At 42.3% G+C, this 17,353-nt stretch overlaps 1 protein-coding gene and 1 non-coding gene across 2 annotated transcripts in view; one reads left to right on the top strand and one right to left on the bottom strand.

The window, feature by feature from the left end:
* The first annotated feature begins 9,305 nt into the window (after positions 1–9,305).
* Positions 9,306–9,412, top strand: LOC149457444 (U6 spliceosomal RNA). Its single transcript, XR_016313638.1, has one exon. It is a non-coding gene; the product is annotated as a U6 spliceosomal RNA (small nuclear RNA).
* Positions 9,413–13,520: 4,108 nt separating this feature from the next.
* The window catches only part of LOC149457443 (forkhead box protein N1-like), a 111,516-nt gene continuing 107,683 nt past the window's right edge, over positions 13,521–17,353 (bottom strand). Inside the window, exon 10 of the mRNA XM_089683811.1 lies at positions 13,521–16,387. Within this exon, the coding sequence (XP_089539937.1) occupies positions 16,116–16,387 (272 nt within the window). The 3' untranslated portion in view covers positions 13,521–16,115. The remainder of the gene's footprint in view (positions 16,388–17,353) is intronic.

The following is a 17,353-nucleotide window of genomic DNA, read 5'->3' as shown; positions in this document are numbered from 1 at the left end:
TGAACCTGACATTATACACAGTCAAATGAATAACTCTTACTGAAGTTTTAAATCAAACAGAATGTTTCAGGGCAATCCACTTATCTTTATTTGTAAAACAAACATTGTATGCATATAGCTAAAAATAGGATTTAAAGTAATTAATTTTTTATGCCCCTTGACCCACTGTGCAGCTAGAACTATTGATTTATAGTACAGACATAGCCTTATATTAATTAAAAACTGCATACAGCTGAATCCAGCTTGTTGTCTGTCATCTGTGCAGTGTATGCACATGATTACGTTTACTTGAGGTCACCTGTAAAAGAAGCTTTTATATACTTGCCTTTCTGGTGACTGGTGTATTACAAACCTGCTGCATCTCGGCTCCTCAGACTTTACAAATATTTGGTCTTCAGGTGTGTTGAGGAAGACTTGCTATTCCTTGCCAAATGCTATGGTTTCTGCCACCAGCTCGTACCTCTTGTAGTGACATACAAGCTGGCGGGTGGAACCACAATAGCCAGAGAGGATGAAAGGCAAGTATTTTACACACCCAGAAGTAGAGTGGGAGTGGAAAATCTGCAGCTTTTAAATACATGGGTTGCCAGAGAGGTAAACCTATCCATGCTTCTTACAGGTAATCCCTTTTGTAAAAGTGACTCTGTGGTGACAGAGAAAATTCTGAAATCAATTTGCAGGGATTTGCTCTCACTACCTGTCTGGGACAGGAAGTAAAGGGAAATTTCCCTAATGGCATATAGGTAAAAAAAACTTAAACAGGTTCCAAACTATTTGAACCAAAACAAAATAGGATTTTTGACTTGCCAGTAAAATCCAATCTTGGAGTAGCCTTGGTTTTGTAGGGATACCATAAAGGGAGCGGACTTTGTCCCATACTCCAAGAAACAGAGTTTACTGGTAAAGTTTTACTGGTTTACTGGAATGCCTCCCAGTGCACCCTTATTAAATCCCACCCCTTCCATGAAAGTCCATTATTTTGCCAGTGTCTTTACGTAATGGACATCTTTTTTTTTTTTTTCTCTGTAGAACAATTCAAAGCCAATTAATTTTATTTTTTCTTTACTACTTTAACTGATCCTTTTTTTTATTAAAATCCAACTGCTTATTGCCTTAGGTTTCATTAGCATATACATATGCACTTGATGTGTATTTTGTAAGCTGTACCTGGATCCTGCCCTATCGGGGCTGGCCTGTAATATTTGCTTGGGGGTACTGAATCCTGCTTTTGCCACTCATCTTGGCATGTGGATCACCAAGTGTGGTTAGCAGCAGGGTCCTATATAGGTCCAGGGTCCATTTCTACGGCACCCAGACCCTGACAATCCTTTTGGGATCCTGCAGCATGGATAAAATAAGACTGGTTCCCTACCTTACCCTTGCAAGGAGTATACTTGCATTGACAAAAGGTAAAACTTTTGGTGGGTTTGTTTTTCACAAGCAACATTGCTGCTTGGTTGGTGTTTAAAGCTGCAAATGCTTTCCAGCTGCCTGCTTCTCTAGAGAGATTGGCTCAGGACATTTAATAAGCACCTGAATTATAGTGGCTCCTTTTACCAGACACACAAATACCTCCCACAGGGGATCCCCTCAAATGGTGGAAACAAGGTGCAGAGGAACTAAGAAAAAAAAAGGGCCTAGTAGCACGTAGGCTATAGATGGTACTGAGTAAAACCCCCAACATGCTCCGGGTGCTAAGCGTTCCTGCATCACAGCAAAGTCCCTTGTTAATGTGGCTCCGTTTCTCTAATTTTAGCTTACTTTCAGGCAGGCAGCAAATGGACTATATGACTAAAGCAGAGTTTGAAGCAACCATGTCTGATTTTTTTTCTTTTTGAGAAATTCTCTGCCCTTCTGAAGCTTCCGTTCTCCAGGACCCAAGTGTCCTTCTGCCTCTCTACCACCTGATTCTATTTAAGGAGTATGACTCTGACCTTCCTAACCTCTTCAGCAAAATATTGAGGGCAGTGAGGTGGATGCAAAAGAGGATCTTGCAGGGGAATGTTCAACTGCATTTTCTGAGACATACGTTAAGGCTTTACACCATATGCTTTCTACAGCGAGCTTACTTAATGATGGGGGGCATACTAGTCCTTGTCTAGCAGCATCAGAATCTCCTCAGCCAAAACAAGTTCCTATGGGCACTAAACAGCTGCCAAATTTTAAAAGGGCCTCTCCCCTGCACACATAAATTAACTTTGCCTCGAAAGAGGATTGGCCAAATCCCAATAAGGTATTTAATCCTCCATAACACTTTATGTCCTATGAAAAAAGAATTTATGAAAACATTTTCTGTTCCATTAGTGCAGCGGTTCTCAACCTGGGGATCGCGACCCCTTTGGGGGTCGAACGACACTTTCCCAGGAGTCGCCTAAGACCATCGGAAAACACATATTTCCGATGGCCTTAGGAACCGAGACACCGCTCCTCTGTCTCCAGGTGTGGGCGGGATGACATGCCGTCCCTGTCATCTGGGCACACCCCCGGGATCAATCCTTCGCCGGTGATTGGCCGCCAGAACTGTAGCTCAGGAGAGGCACACAGGCGGCCAATCACCGGCGAGGAGGTGGAGCTTGGAGAGGAGGAGCTGAGCGGCACCGCGAAGATCGAGCGAGTGAAGAGGAGGAGAGCGGCCGGAGAAGGAAGACATCTGACCGGTAAGTGTTTGTACCATGGGAGAGGGAGGGAGCGAGCGAGCCCAGGCTGGAGCAGGGGTCAGCAAGGTAAGTATCATTGGTGTCAGTGGGAGGAATAGTGCCCCATCATTGGTGTCACTAATACCAATGATGGGGCACTATTCCTCCCCCCACTGACACCAACGATGGGGCACTCTTCCTCCCCCCACTGACACCAACGATGGGGCACTATTCCTCCCCCCACTGACACCAACGATGGGGCACTATTCCTCCCCCCACTGACACCAACGATGGGGCACTATTCCTCCCCCCACTGACACCAACGATGGGGCACTATTCCTCCCCCCACTGACACCAGTGTTGGGGCACTATTGCTCCCACTGACACCAGTGTTGGGGCACTATTCCTCCCACTGACACCTATGATGGGGCACTATTCCCCCCACTGACACCTATGATGGGGCACTATTCCCCCCACTGACACCTATGATGGGGCACTATTCCCCCCACTGACACCTATGATGGGGCACTATTCCCCCCACTGACACCAATGATGGGGCACTATTCCTCCCACTGACACCAGTGTTGGGGCACTATTCCTCCCACTGACACCAGTGATGGGACACTATTCCTCCCACTGACACCAGTGATGGGACACTATTCCTCCCACTGACACCAGTGATGGGGCACTATTCCTCCCACTGACACCAATGATGGGGCACTATTCCCCCCACTGACACCAGTGTTGGGGCACTATTCCCCCCACTGACACCAGTGTTGGGGCACTATTCCTCCCACTGACACCAGTGTTGGGACACTATTCCTCCCACTGACACCAGTGATGGGACACTATTCCTCCCACTGACACCAATGATGGGGCACTATTCCCCCCACTGACACCAATGATGTGGCACTATTCCTCCCACTGACCCCAATGATGGGGCACTATTCCTCCCACTGACACCTATGATGGGGCACTATTCCTCCCACTGACACCAATGATGGGGCACTATTCCTACCACTGACACCAATGATGGGGTACTATTCCTTCCATTGACATCAGTGATGGGGTACTATTCCTTCCATTGACATCAGTGATGGGACACTATTCCTCCCACTGACACCAATGACGTGGCACTACTCCTCCCACTGCAAAATTACAGTTATGAAGTAGCAACGAAAATAATTTTATGGTTGGGGGTCACCACAACATGAGGAACTGTATTAAGGGGTCGCGGCATTAGAAAGGTTGAGAACTACTGCATTAGTGGATCCTGCCATCTCAGTTCTCAACAGGCATCTCACAATTCCTGTTGAAGATGCTTCATCCTTTTAAGAACTCAGTCAACAGGTGCTTTGTAACCATTTAGAGGGCATCTTTGCCTTTACAACTGGCAATTGTGACCAGGTGCATTTGTCAGATTGTAGCTAACAGGACTGTAGTTGAACTGTACAAATGAATGGAGAATGTGATCCTTTGTTTAAGGACCCTGTTTTTCTGAAACAATTGCAGTTCATGTTTTCGGTGCTGCTATTTTGCATTGATACCCTGGAGCATGTGATTTGCCAGGTCTCTAGGATGACACTGCCCTCTGGGGTTAAATTTACTAGGTAGTGGGGGGGCGAGTACTTCTACCCCACACAAAACAGCCTACTGTTACTGTGGCTACTACTCAATAAAAGGGATCTTTTCTCTTCCAGTAGGCATCCTCTAAATCAAAGGCAAGTTCATCATTTCATTGTAAACCTTGGGCCCAAAAACTCTTCAAGCCTATCCCGAAGCCCTTCTCATACGGCAGGGGCACCCTTCACCCCCACTCTCATATGGGGGGGAATCTATTGGCCTTCCTGCTGGTCTGATTTAGAGATGTCCCAAACCTCTTGGTCTAATTTTCTTTCCTAGGGACTTCAGAATATAATTTCTATCCCTGTCCCCGCCCTGATTCCTAACCTCCAATCTGCCTATTTTTCCATTTCCAGCTTTACTACACATCAACACTCTCTTCACTTTGCTGTGGGGGACCAACACTTTTAATTTGTCATATCCCCCACCCTTTGGGTTTTACAAAGGTGCAAGCTCTGCTCCTGGCCCTGCTAAGATCACAGGACATTCATGTCATGGAATACATGGACAAGCTGCTGAAAGACTTCTCGGCCACAGTCTTGTCTTACAATGCTCAAAGGACAACTCAGCTCTTCTAAGCGTTTGGTTATGTGATCAACTCCAAAACGCCTTATCACCACCTAGAATACCTAGGACTAATTCTAGACATAGCCCAGGTCAAGATTTTAGTATCCCAGGAAAAGAATGCTTCTCTGAGGTCCAACTGTCAGATCAGCCAGGCATCCTTGGCTTCTGCATGAGGGTTTAGGGCCTCATGTTGGTTTCGTTAAAACGGTTCCACTACACTCCGTTTCACTACAGGCTCTTAGAGCTCAACATTCTCATTACAGGGGACAACTATAATGTCAGGACCGGGATTTGAAGCCAGGACCTCTGCTGTATCTTGCAATGGCTCTTCTTGCTGAGCCAGCTTAGATGCTGGACAGCTCTCTGTCTGTTCCTTTAGACTTTCCTGCCTTGTCTCGTTTTTTTTGCAAACCTTGAACTCTTTGCTCCTTCCATGAACTTTGTAATTTAAGCCTTGTTTCTGCACTTCCTGTTTGATTTTTGTGCTCTCTCCAGCTGATATCTTGCGCCTCTGCATACCTGCAGCTGTCCTTATCTCCACAACCACTGCATACCAACCTTTGGCTTTTTTCTCAACTATGAACAAGCATCTTCTCTGTCCATATGTGAAGTGTCTGCAAGAGTCTGACAGACCACCATAGAGGCAGCCACAGGTTTCATGGCAGAGCCTGCCAAGGAAAAAAGTGTCACAGACCGTGCTTCTCCGTAGCCTTAGTATAGGAGCACCAGCACCCTGGGCAGGATTTAATGCACCAGATTGGTACAATCCTCAAGGTTCAACTGAGAAGTCAACTGATCTGGAGCTGCATGAAGGAGCTTCAGTGGATATGCCGCAGTCAGGAATCTTGATAGAAGAATGTTTCAAAGAAAAAAACCTCTACATAAACACGTAGGCTTCTCTCAATAGAAAAAAGATCCAGCAGCTAGGGACACTAGAAAAGAAAAATGAAACTACTAGGAGAGGAATGGGTTATACAGGGGATATCTCTGCACCTATGCCAGTGTTCATAAGTAACTGCATAAAACCTGTGGTTGGAGACTAAAGATCATATACTTTGTACTGTGCGGTTAAGAAAAGAAACCTTGAGGCCATAGATACATTGAGATTAGTGCTAGGACAAGATGCTCAGGTGAAGATGGCAAACTGCAACCTCCCATTCCCACCAGGAAGGGATGGGAGTAATAGTGATACCCCATACCCTCTAAAAAACTGTCCACTGCTGATCACTCTTTAGAGGGCTACCCCTAGCTAGCCCCAAAGGTGGGAGAAGGCTAAGGGTCTCTTGGGGGGTATTGAGAAGGTAAGGGGAGGTCTAAGGCTGAGTTGTCCCCCCACCCTCTGTGTACTCACAGTTCACACCTGAGTCTTAGTGTGGCACTTGCTGGGAATGAAGGCAGCTTCTCCTTCCCATCTCAGGTCTTGTGATGTTAGGGTTGCCACCTTATCCCTTTAAAAACTAACACATATTAATTACACAGGTTCTGGGGCTAATTTAATGCCGATAAGGCACTAAGTGAGTTTAACTGTCACCTTAATCAGCCACAGAACCTGTGTAATTAATATATGTTTGGGCTTAAAGGGATGAGGTGGCAACCCTCAGTTATATGGCACATTACAATGGAAAAAGCAGTTGATGGAGGTGTGCTTTTGGCCCTCATGCTTTTCTACCCATTGCCTGCTACTATTGGAGGGAGGGGAGAGCAAAATTCTCCCTCCTGCAGCTTCTGACGCCACAGTGGGGCACAGGAGACACTCCCAGCATGCCCCTCTAGAGGCATTGCAAGTATTGTAACAGACCTGGGGGACCTCAAAGAGAGCAATAATGCCACAACGAACAATGAGTGTGGCCAAACTGTTAATAATGGGAGATGCTTAAGGAGCAGGGGTGGACTGACCATTTGGAAACTCTGGCACTGCCCGAGGGCCCAGGGTCAGTAGGGGGCCCCATGAGATGCCCCTGGTACCTGTGATAGGCTTTTTTGGGTGTGGTTTGAGTGTGGATGAGGACACAGGGGCCCCATGATCCCCTATTGCCCGGGGGCCCCATGAGTTGTTAGTCTGCCCCTGTTAAGTAACATAACTAAACAAAACCTGGGCACCCTTGTACCTATAAAATACTGTATGCTTCGGTTGCTGTGCCACAAGGAAGAGTCTCATGGACACAGATACACCTCAACACAATAATTACGTTCCTATGTTTTTGTGCACTCTGAAAATAGAGAACTATCACTCTGTCTGAACCTACCTAAAAGAAGAACTTCATTAAAATAGTCAGAGACTGCTTAGCAACCAGCAACTATTGAAACAATAAAAACTTTAATGAAAAGTATGTAATGTACAATATAGTGAATCAAGTACAGGAGTCTGTAATGCGGAGGTCAGAGTATGTAATACAGAGTGCTGCAGTCAGTGCTGGGTTTAAGAATACATAACACAGAGTGTAGGGGTCGGGTGTGTATTATAAGAGTTCAAGGATCAGTAGTATGTAAAGTACAGAGTGCTGCAGTCAGTGCCACGTTAAGGAGTACATTAGTCAGAGAGCAGGGGTCTGTGATAGGTAATGCACAGAATGCATAGACTGTGTACTGTAGGTGTCAGGAGTAGAAAATGAAAATTGTGCAGGAATCGGGTTTGCAATGCACAGTTTAGGGATCAGGAGAATTAAAACTTCCTTCGCAAGCTATACTAAATCCTCACTCATCTCTAAAAAATATTAAGCACTAATCTGTCCACTTACCCCTCCCAGGACAAAGCTTTGCCCACCCAAACCCCTCTTTTCCAAAGCAAATCCTCTCTCCCCTTCTAGCACAGATCTTCTCCATTAAAATGCCCCCTTCCAGCATGAATCCTCTTCCCCTTTCAGCACAAACACTCTTTTCAGTACAAATCATCCACAGCACAATTTCCCTCCCCCCAATCCACCCTTCCACCATAATTCTTCTCCCCTCTCAACCCTCCCTCCCAGCACAAATCCCCTTCAACCCCCCCAAAATCCCTTCTACCAGCATAAATCCTTTTCCCCTCCAAGCACAAATCCTTCCTCTCCAAATCCCCTCAATCCACCCTCCTAGTACAAATCCATATGATCATTTCATACATCTGTACAATAAAACAACTGGATTAAATAGTCACTCACATACGAGGGGGTGTTCAAGTCAAACCAGGACTTTTCATTTTACAGGTATAAAAAGTGATGCTAGTGTGGCGGTACTACATGAGAGCTAATCTGAATGGACTGTTGTGCCATGGGACATGCAGGAAAGAAGTCCCTGCACCATTTATTAAATTGCGACCCTCACGGGAACTGAAGTTCCAAGTACAGTTACGATTTCCAGTGCGGGTGGCTTGCCATTAGGATTAATGCCACCCGCCTGTGGTCCTGCATTTCTCTATGTGGGTGGTTTCGGCTGTAGGTATTTGTGCGAGTCCTGCAGCTGCAACACCTGTTACAGTCCATACTGTTGCTTTCATCTTATTCATCTGTTATAAACCACAGTAAAGTTTAAAGGATAAGTTCACCTTTGGGAACATGTTACATGTTCCATCCGTTTTTAGGGTGGAACATGTTCCACCTGTTTTTAGGATGGAACATGTAACATGTTCCTGTAACCTCTGCACACTGCCTCCCCTCCCTCAGACAGACTTCTCCCCGTACTATCTGTCAAATTTGAAAACGGCGTGGCCATGCGAGGCTCCACCCACACGGCCGCATCATTAATTCACAGTCTTCTGTGAATGAATGAACTGCAAGTCCCGACAGCCTTCGCGGCCTCGGCTTGTAGTTTTCAATGAACTACCACAGCTCTGTAGTTCATTAAAGCCTCCTGTCAGTATATCTGCTTGCTCATACATTCCGTACAACAAGCAGATATTCTGACAGGTCTGCAGGAGACCTGCATGGCATCAGCGATCTACTGATCGCTGTGCAATGTTTTCCAGGCTCCTGTAGACAAAAATAATAAATGTACATTTTTTTACCTCCAAAAAAATGTACATTTATTATTTTTGTCTAAAAGGTGAACTTATCCTTTAACTCTACTATAAAAGGTTTACTGTAATACTGTTCTAGTATTACCTTTTTCATTAAAATGCTAATTCAACTTTTTTAACTTTCTAAAACTGTAACCATGCTTGTTCAGGTGATTTGCTGCTCAGTCTTGAAAAAGGTAATTTTATAGTTAATTTTCAAGACTAATAAATGAGTCTACAAACTAAAGGTGAAGCCCCTCAAGGTGTTGAAGGTCTTAAGTATTTCTATAAATGTTCTCTTTTATTCTTTGTCAAAGAAATCCTGTGCCTAGAGAATATGGAAGCTGACATAACCGACCTATCCTTCTGAAATAAAAGTTCCCTGGCTGTAATGCTTACTTTTAAATAATACAGATTCTGTACTAATCAATCCAAATAGCCAGCAAGGAAAACCTAATTAAATTGGTTTAAACACATCTATTTAAAAATTTATCAGAAGCAACAGGGCAGTGCTTGCTTCGGCAGCACAGATACTACAATTTGAACGATAGAGAGAAAATTAGCATGGCCCTTGCGCAAGGACAACACGCAAATTCATGAAGCGTTCCATATAAAAAAAAAAAAGCCACAGTGCCATTAAGACACCACTGCAAAGTGTGATCATTAACTCTAATTTATTTTTAACCTGGGACAATAATTTATACAGTGAGGGTTGGCATACTTTGGCGGAAGCCTCAAGCTCCTTAAATACACAGCATAAGTCTGGAATCTCTCAATACAGCTGAAGACCCACAGTGTGTGTCTGCAACAAATACCAGACATAAAATAAGGAGGATGCCGATGAGTTGGTCTTAAAGTTTATGGTGGCCAAGCTACTAGCAAGTAAAGGATAGAGCCCCAAAATAGAACCAGTGTGTGGTCAGCAGAGGCATCCATTCAATAAAAAGGTGCTTCCAAGTGGATTCTTTAAAAAGGTTGGCATTTGTTGGTTGTAAAAGAGGTTAAAACTCCCATCACTGCATTGGAAAGTAAAAAGGGCCCTTAGTGACTAAGGGTAAACCAAATCTTAATGCCTAAACACAATTTTGCAACTGTGACGTGTTCGTAAAACTATGCAAATCATCAGTACTGTGTATCCTGGTGGATTATATCCTGTTTTTTGGGGGGCAAATTGGGCTTTCTTTTGGTGGTAAATGGTAACAGATATCTCCTAAAAAAAATTTTATTAACGGAAAACTGGCCCAAAATAGAAAAAATTATATTTTTTTTAAATGTAGTTTTATATTTTAGTTATTATAAATTTTTTGGATTGCAGCAATACCACATATGAGTATGTTATTCATTGTTTGTACCTATAGTAAGGCCCAAAAACAATAGTGCACATTTTGATTATTTTATCCTACCTAAAACACCCTGACACTATCTAACACTGCTACTACTTTTAAAAATGCTTTATTTTTTTTTTAAATCCTGCCCAAAATGTACTGATGATGACCTTTGACCTTTACTTGACCCTAACACTAACCCTGGTACTGACCTAAATCTAACATTGATCTAGGTACTTTTTCTTTATTTTTTCTTTATTCATTTTTTTACTACACACTTTTTTTTTACATTCTCCCAGCTGGAGAGAAAGAAATGATGTTTCTCTCCCCATTCAGAGAGAAAAAAAAACACAGGGATGGGCTGCACAGTGACTGATCACTGTGATTGCAAATTAGAGGCTATTACAGCGATCAGGTGACCTGGAACCAGGCAACCAGGAGACACCCCGCTATCTGTGCTGGGAGTGCGCTGTGCAGGGGACTCCCAGCACAAACACTGCTACATATATATACGGCCCCAAAAAAGCCCAATCCTGTAGGGCCACATAAATGCGTATGGTCAGTGCGAAGTGGTCAAGAAGCGTGATGCATGGATGTATATTAAATTATGAATAAAGTTATGGTTTGTACTGTAATATTTATGGGTGATGGTTGTGTGGGTATAATCTCACATCACAGTTTTGCATGATACAGATTGTGATGGTGAAAATTCCTAGTCCAAGAATAGTAGAGGTGTACCATGTGTCTATATACACTATATTTCCAAAAGTATCGAGACGCCCATCTTTACACGCACATGAACTTTAATGGCAGCCCGGTCTTAGTCCGTAGGGTTCAATATTGAGTTGGCCTGCCCTTTGCAGCTATAACAGCTTCAACTCTTCTGGGAAGGCTGTCCACTAGGTTTAGGAGTGTGTCTATGGGAATGTTTGACCACTCTTCCAGAAGCACATTTGTGAGGTCAGGCACTGATGTCAGGCGAAAAGGCCTGGCTTGCAGTCTCCGCTCTAATTCATTCCAAAGATGTTCTATTGGGTTGAGGTCAGGCCTCTGTGCAGGGCAGTCAAGTTTCTCCACCCCAAACTCACTCATCCATGTCTATATGGACCTTGTTTGTGCACTGGTGCGCAGTCATGTTGGAACAGGAAGGGGCCATCCCCAGACTGTTCCACAAAGTTGGGAGTACGAAATTGTCCAAAATGTCTTGGTATACTGACTCCTTATTATTATTGTTATTATTATACAGGATTTATATAGTGCCAACAGTTTCCTTAGCGCTTTACAATATAACGGGAGACAATACAGCAACAATACAGTTCAATACAAGAGGGTAAGGAAGGCCCTGCTCCTTGGAGCTTACATTCGAAGAGGGAGGGGCTAGTGGTGCAAAAGGTAATAACTGTGGGTGATGGACTGGTAGGAATAGAAGATTCCATTATTAGCTGAAGGCAGGATAGGCTTCCCTGAAGAGATAGGTTTTCAGAGATCGCCTAAAAGTGAGTAGAGTTGGCAATAGTCTGATAAATTGGGGTATAGAGTTCCAGAGGATGGGGGAGGCTCTGGAGAAGTCCCAGAGACGAGCATGGGAGGAGGGGACAAGGGAGCTAGAGAGTAGGAGGTCGTGTGAGGAGCGGAGAGTACAGTTTGGGTGATATTTGGAGACAAGATTGGTGATGTAATTTGGGGCGGAGTTATAAATGGCTTTATATGTTATTGTTAATGTTTTGAAATTTATTCGTTGGGCAATGGGAAGCCAGTGGAGGGATTGGCAGAGAGGGGTGGCAGATACAGAACGGTTAGTAAGGTGGATGAGTCTGGCAGCAGCATTCATCATAGACTGAAGAGGGGATAGCCTGCGATTAGGTAGGCCAATGAGGGAGTTACAATAGTCATGGCGAGATATAACAAGGGAGTGAATACGTTGCTTTGTAGTTTCAAAGTTTAAGAACGGGCGTATCTTGGAGATGTTGCGCAAGTGACGTCTACAAGATTTGGACAGCGATTGGATTTGGTGCTCAAAGGACAGATGGGAGTCCAGGATTACACCTAGTACCCTGGCATGAGGGGAGGATTGATGGCCTTAAGAGTTTCCTTCACTGGAACTAAGGAGCCAAGCCCAACCCCTGAAAAACAACCCCACACCATAATCCCCCTCCACTAAACTTTACGCTTGGCAAAATGCAGTTAGGAAAATACCATTCTTCTGGCAACTGCCAAACCAAGACACCTCCATCAGATTGCCAAACAGAAGCATGATTCTTCACTCCAGAGAAAATGTCTCCACTGCTGTAGATTCTAGTGGCCGCATGCTTTACACCTCTTTATCCAAAGTTTTGCATTGCACTTGGTGATGTAAGGCTTGTATGCAGCTGCTCGGCCATGGAAACCCATTCCATGAAGCTCTCATAGTGTATATATGTATAGTGTGTGTGTGCATATATATATATATATATATATATATATATATTATATACTCTGTGTGTCACCCAGGGCTGGGACAAGAGGTGTGGCTGCCTTGGGTGCAATGGCTTGCTTTAGGAATGGGGGCGCCTTTCTTCTGTTACAAGGAACAGGAGTAGTGACAGTGGCAGTGATTTTGACAGGCGAGTGACATCTTTGTCCTGGCACTAGTGTCACCCTGGATGTTACTTCACTCTACAGTAATTCAATGTATATCTCATAAATATGGTATAGAGTCAGTTTCTAGCTATCTGCACACAGACCCCCTCGTGCCAATCAGACAAGCAGAATTCTTTTCAAAAGTTATATATTTCATATTGACCCATAACCTGTTCTCTTTCAATAATACTTTATTAAAAAGGCACAGGTATTGAGACTACATTTGTACCCAGTTATGCTAATCTAACAATGGGATATCTTGAGTCCAGACTGTTTCATCCTGACTCCTAATTTGCCCAGAATATTATTTTCTATGATTTATTGATGATCTGATACTAATATGGGAAGCAGAATAAGCTGACATACTGCCCTTTATCTTACCATCTCCTATTGGCACATATGTAAGTACTGCCATACACGAGGGTTCTTCAAAACATTTCTGCTCTTTTTTAACTCTTATATATGAAAGTTTTTTGAAGACCCCTTGTAGTTGACTAACTCCTTGTGCTGCTTCTCCATCTCCCAATTTGAGCTCTGCTGTACAAAGTTTGCAGATGCTTATACAAAGTCAAATTCAGTTACTTACACTATACACTGCTTGCATTAAAAATATATTTAATGATATTTTTTGAATACAGATCTGAATTAATTGTATCTTTTATATCTGCCTGGAGTTCAGGAATAATGTACTGTTATGAGATTGCAGTATGGAACATTTTTTCATACTAGAGAACTATAGTGTAAATGACTAATCACAATAATGGTACATGTGATATCAAATGAGGTCCAAATCAAAGTTATATTTTACAAGAATGACATAAAAAAAAAAACACGCCTTTTAAGGAGGTGCATTCATCAGTTTCCAAATAAAAGCAAAGACATCACTACTTACCAATCATAAACATATACTGTATTTACAAAATAGATTTTTGTGCCCCTTGTGTAATGTAAAAACACGACACATGATTTTTGTAACCCATATATTATCCATCTTGAGAAATAAAGTGGGTTTATAATACTGCACAAACATAAAAGAGTAATAGCAATACATTCAACTAGTTGTTATGGTATAGAGACAATAAAAACCATGTTATTTGAAATTATGACAAAGTAATAATGAACTAAAAAGTGCAATGGGAGATTCCACCAAAAAGCCAGGGGTGCGCAGCCCAAAGGAAAGCAACACCTGCTTTACGAAAGCCATGCCTATTAACATATGTTCCTAGACAAGCTGTAAGAAATATCTATCAATGCATGCATCTGAAATGTTTCTGAGTTCCTTGAATTTCCTTGTATATGGTAGGACTCTGAAATTTCCATTTCCATCTATAAGTGGCATCACTCTTCAGCTGTGTTTCATTATCTCATGTGGCATCACTCATTAGCTTCTTCCATCACCTTCTTGAGCTTTTTCCACTTTCTTGTGTGACATCACTAATCAGCTTGTTCCAACACATCGTTCTTGTAATTTTAATGAAATGAGTCTCGAATAGAAACATTTTTTTTCTTTTGTTCCCCTTATGATAAATCATTGTGAAATTTTGGAGATTTAAACAATGAGTAGGTCCCATGTGTCCTTTAGCATGTGTACCAGGTGTTCAGAGCACAGAATATGATAAATGCTTTGAAAAGCTTGTCTGACATTTTTTAATAAAAGCTACAAATAAAACCTATATTGAAATAGTCCACTGAAACTTAACACTTTTTGCACTGTATGCATTCATTCATTCTAAAAATTATATACATCAACATATTTTCGCTATAAAGGACCTAATAAACAAAATAGTTTTTTTTAATATATATATATATTTTAAATTCTTTTAGCAACTTAGACCTTTTAGGTAAGCATGTTGTTAAAGTGGTGGCTAGACCGGGGCACATAAATATTAGAAAAATCTAGATTCAAAAATAAAAGGCATAAACATCAGTTAAATTAAATTCTGTACAATGACATCAAACTTACAAAATCAAATTAATTCTTAGGAATTTTAATATTTTACTTTATCTAGATTAGGACACAGTGTAAAAAGAAGGGGTTCTCCAGCTTTAGCATACTTCCTACTAAATTTGAATTCACACTGTAAATAAACAGGAATATAACACAATGCTTAGATGGTCGTTATCTACATCTCCTGTGAGAAAAACAGGGCTTCTCTTTTCCTGCTGCTTCCATTCCATTGAGTATGTGCAACCACGCAATGCTCTGTTTTTGTAGCCTGTTCCCATACTTATTCTCCAAGTGCATTTTGAATGCTCTATGCCAGTGGTCTCCAAACTGTGGCCGGGGGGCAGATGCGGCCCATTGCTTGCTTTTATCCGGCCCTCGAGGCATTATTCCTTTCACTGTAAGCAACAGCATGGCATAGTTTATTGACAACAATGATGGGGCACTATTCCAGCTATTGAAACCAACAATAGGGCACCATTCCTTTCATTGATACTAATGATGAGGCACTATTCCTCCCATGGATACACAATGATGAGGCACTATTCCTCCCATTGACACCAATGATGGGGCACTATTCCTCCTATTGACAATAATGATGGGGCACTATTTCCCCCATTGATACCAACGATGGGGCACTATTTCTCCCATTGATACCAATGATGGGGCACTATTTCTCCCATTGATACCAATAATGTGACACTATTCCTCCCATTAATACTAACGATGGGGATTTATTTCTCCCATTGCCACCAATGATGGGGCACTATTTCTCCTATTGACACCAATGATGAGGCACTATTTCTCCCATTGATACCAATGATGGGGCACTTTTCCTCCCATTGATAGCAATGATGGGGCACTATTTCTCCCTTTGATACTAATGATGGGGCACTATTCCTTCCATTGATACTAACGATGGGGCGCTATTTCTTCCATTGATACTAATGATGGGGCACTATTCCTTCCATTGATACTAACGATGGGGCACTTTTCCTCCCATTGACACCAAAGATGGGGCACTATTCCTACCCCTAATACCAGTGATGGGGCATTGTTTTCCCCCACTGATGCCAGGACATTTTCTCGCACTGGCCACAGTCCAGCCCCCTTAAAGTTTGAAGGACAGTAAACTAGCTCTTTGTTTAGAAAGTTTGGAGACCCCTGTTCTATGCCATCACTACACTGAAAACTATAAAAGACAAGAAAGGAAATAAAATGAAGGAGCCTTACTGACTACATATCCTTTAGGGACAGTAAATTACAAATGTGTTTGTGTCTGGAATATGTTTTACAGGCAGTGTTGCTAAAGCCTAGAATCCCCTTATATTACTGGTGCAATGTTATATATATATATATATTTTAGCTTGCATGGGTGTAGCTTGAATATAGCACAGAAAAATGCTGAGCTAATAATAGTGTCAGTCACTTTAAACTATTGCAACGTGTTTGGATCCTGAGCTATTTATATATGAAGGAACAGCATTGTCCATCTCCAGGAATGAGGAATACACAGGTGTGAGATGGATGTCTCCTAATCCCATATGGGAGTTACTGTTCGGAGAGTTGATCTCATTGTTGTTGCTCTCACAGTTGCCATTGTGTAGGAAGTATTGCGGTGGTGGAGGGGTTGCTGGAGATGATATCAGATTGATAGGATCCAGATTGAGGCTGTCATCTTTTAGCTCCTCCCATAGATTTCCTGTTGAGTAAAACATAAAGAAATGTTATTTGGGTTTTTAAACTTTTCACATCACCAAGTGACATTTTAAAGTGGTCTAGTCACTTTGTCAGGAAAGACACAGAATGCATTGTCATAAGTGTACTATACTATATGTGTACTGTATTGTTCCTTTTATATGCCCCTCTTAACTTTTACTGCATGAAATGTGCCTTCCTCTAGATAGAAATATTCATTCATCAATATTGATGAGTGTGAACAGCATGCCAATTCAGTACGCATTCTCACTGTGCTTTTGAAGATCATGCGTGGGTGCTGTATGCACTGTAGACCATTGATATGGCTTTAAAAAGCACTCATGCAATTTATTATGCTAATAGTTCTTTCCAAAGCATTATATACAAGCATAAACAGGGATTTCAATCATCTGCCCGGCCTCCATTTATAGATTTTGTTTCATTTATGGAGGAGCTGAGTGGAAAGGGTCTGGCACTTCTGACAGGAGCCTTTGACAGCTCCCACAGTTCTATTAATCCCCTCCACACTAGAAAATTACAGAAACGAGAGGCTTGGAGGGAGGAGTATTTCACCTAACAGAAGAGGCATCTGCACATTTGAGATACCTACTGACTGTAAGTTATGTCCCTTGTGCTGATTATTGGGGGGGGGGGGTTGGCCACACTTAGGCTTTAAGAGAGACCATTATAATGATACCTAGAGTAAGTACCACATCCCAATTATTATCAAATTTACACAACGAACTCTATATTGGTAGGACTTTAATGGCACTATCATGAATCTCAACACACAGAATTATTAAAAAAAAGTTTTAGTTTTTTTGTACATTTTATTTATACAGATTGGATTAAAAAGACATGCTGAAAGCCTATTTTTTGTCTAGCCCCTATATATCACATATTAAAATCAGTCATCTCCCTGTTCTGGTTTACACATCACTAGGTCCAAAACAAAATTGTGCTGATGTCA

The sequence above is a fragment of the Staurois parvus genome, unplaced genomic scaffold (genome assembly GCF_062004578.1).
Source record: "Staurois parvus isolate SC_StPar_1 unplaced genomic scaffold, SC_StPar_1.0 ptg000321l, whole genome shotgun sequence".
Lineage (NCBI taxonomy): Eukaryota > Metazoa > Chordata > Amphibia > Anura > Ranidae > Staurois > Staurois parvus.
Note: the sequence above shows the minus strand (reverse complement) of the source record. Positions and strands in the feature narration are given on the sequence as shown.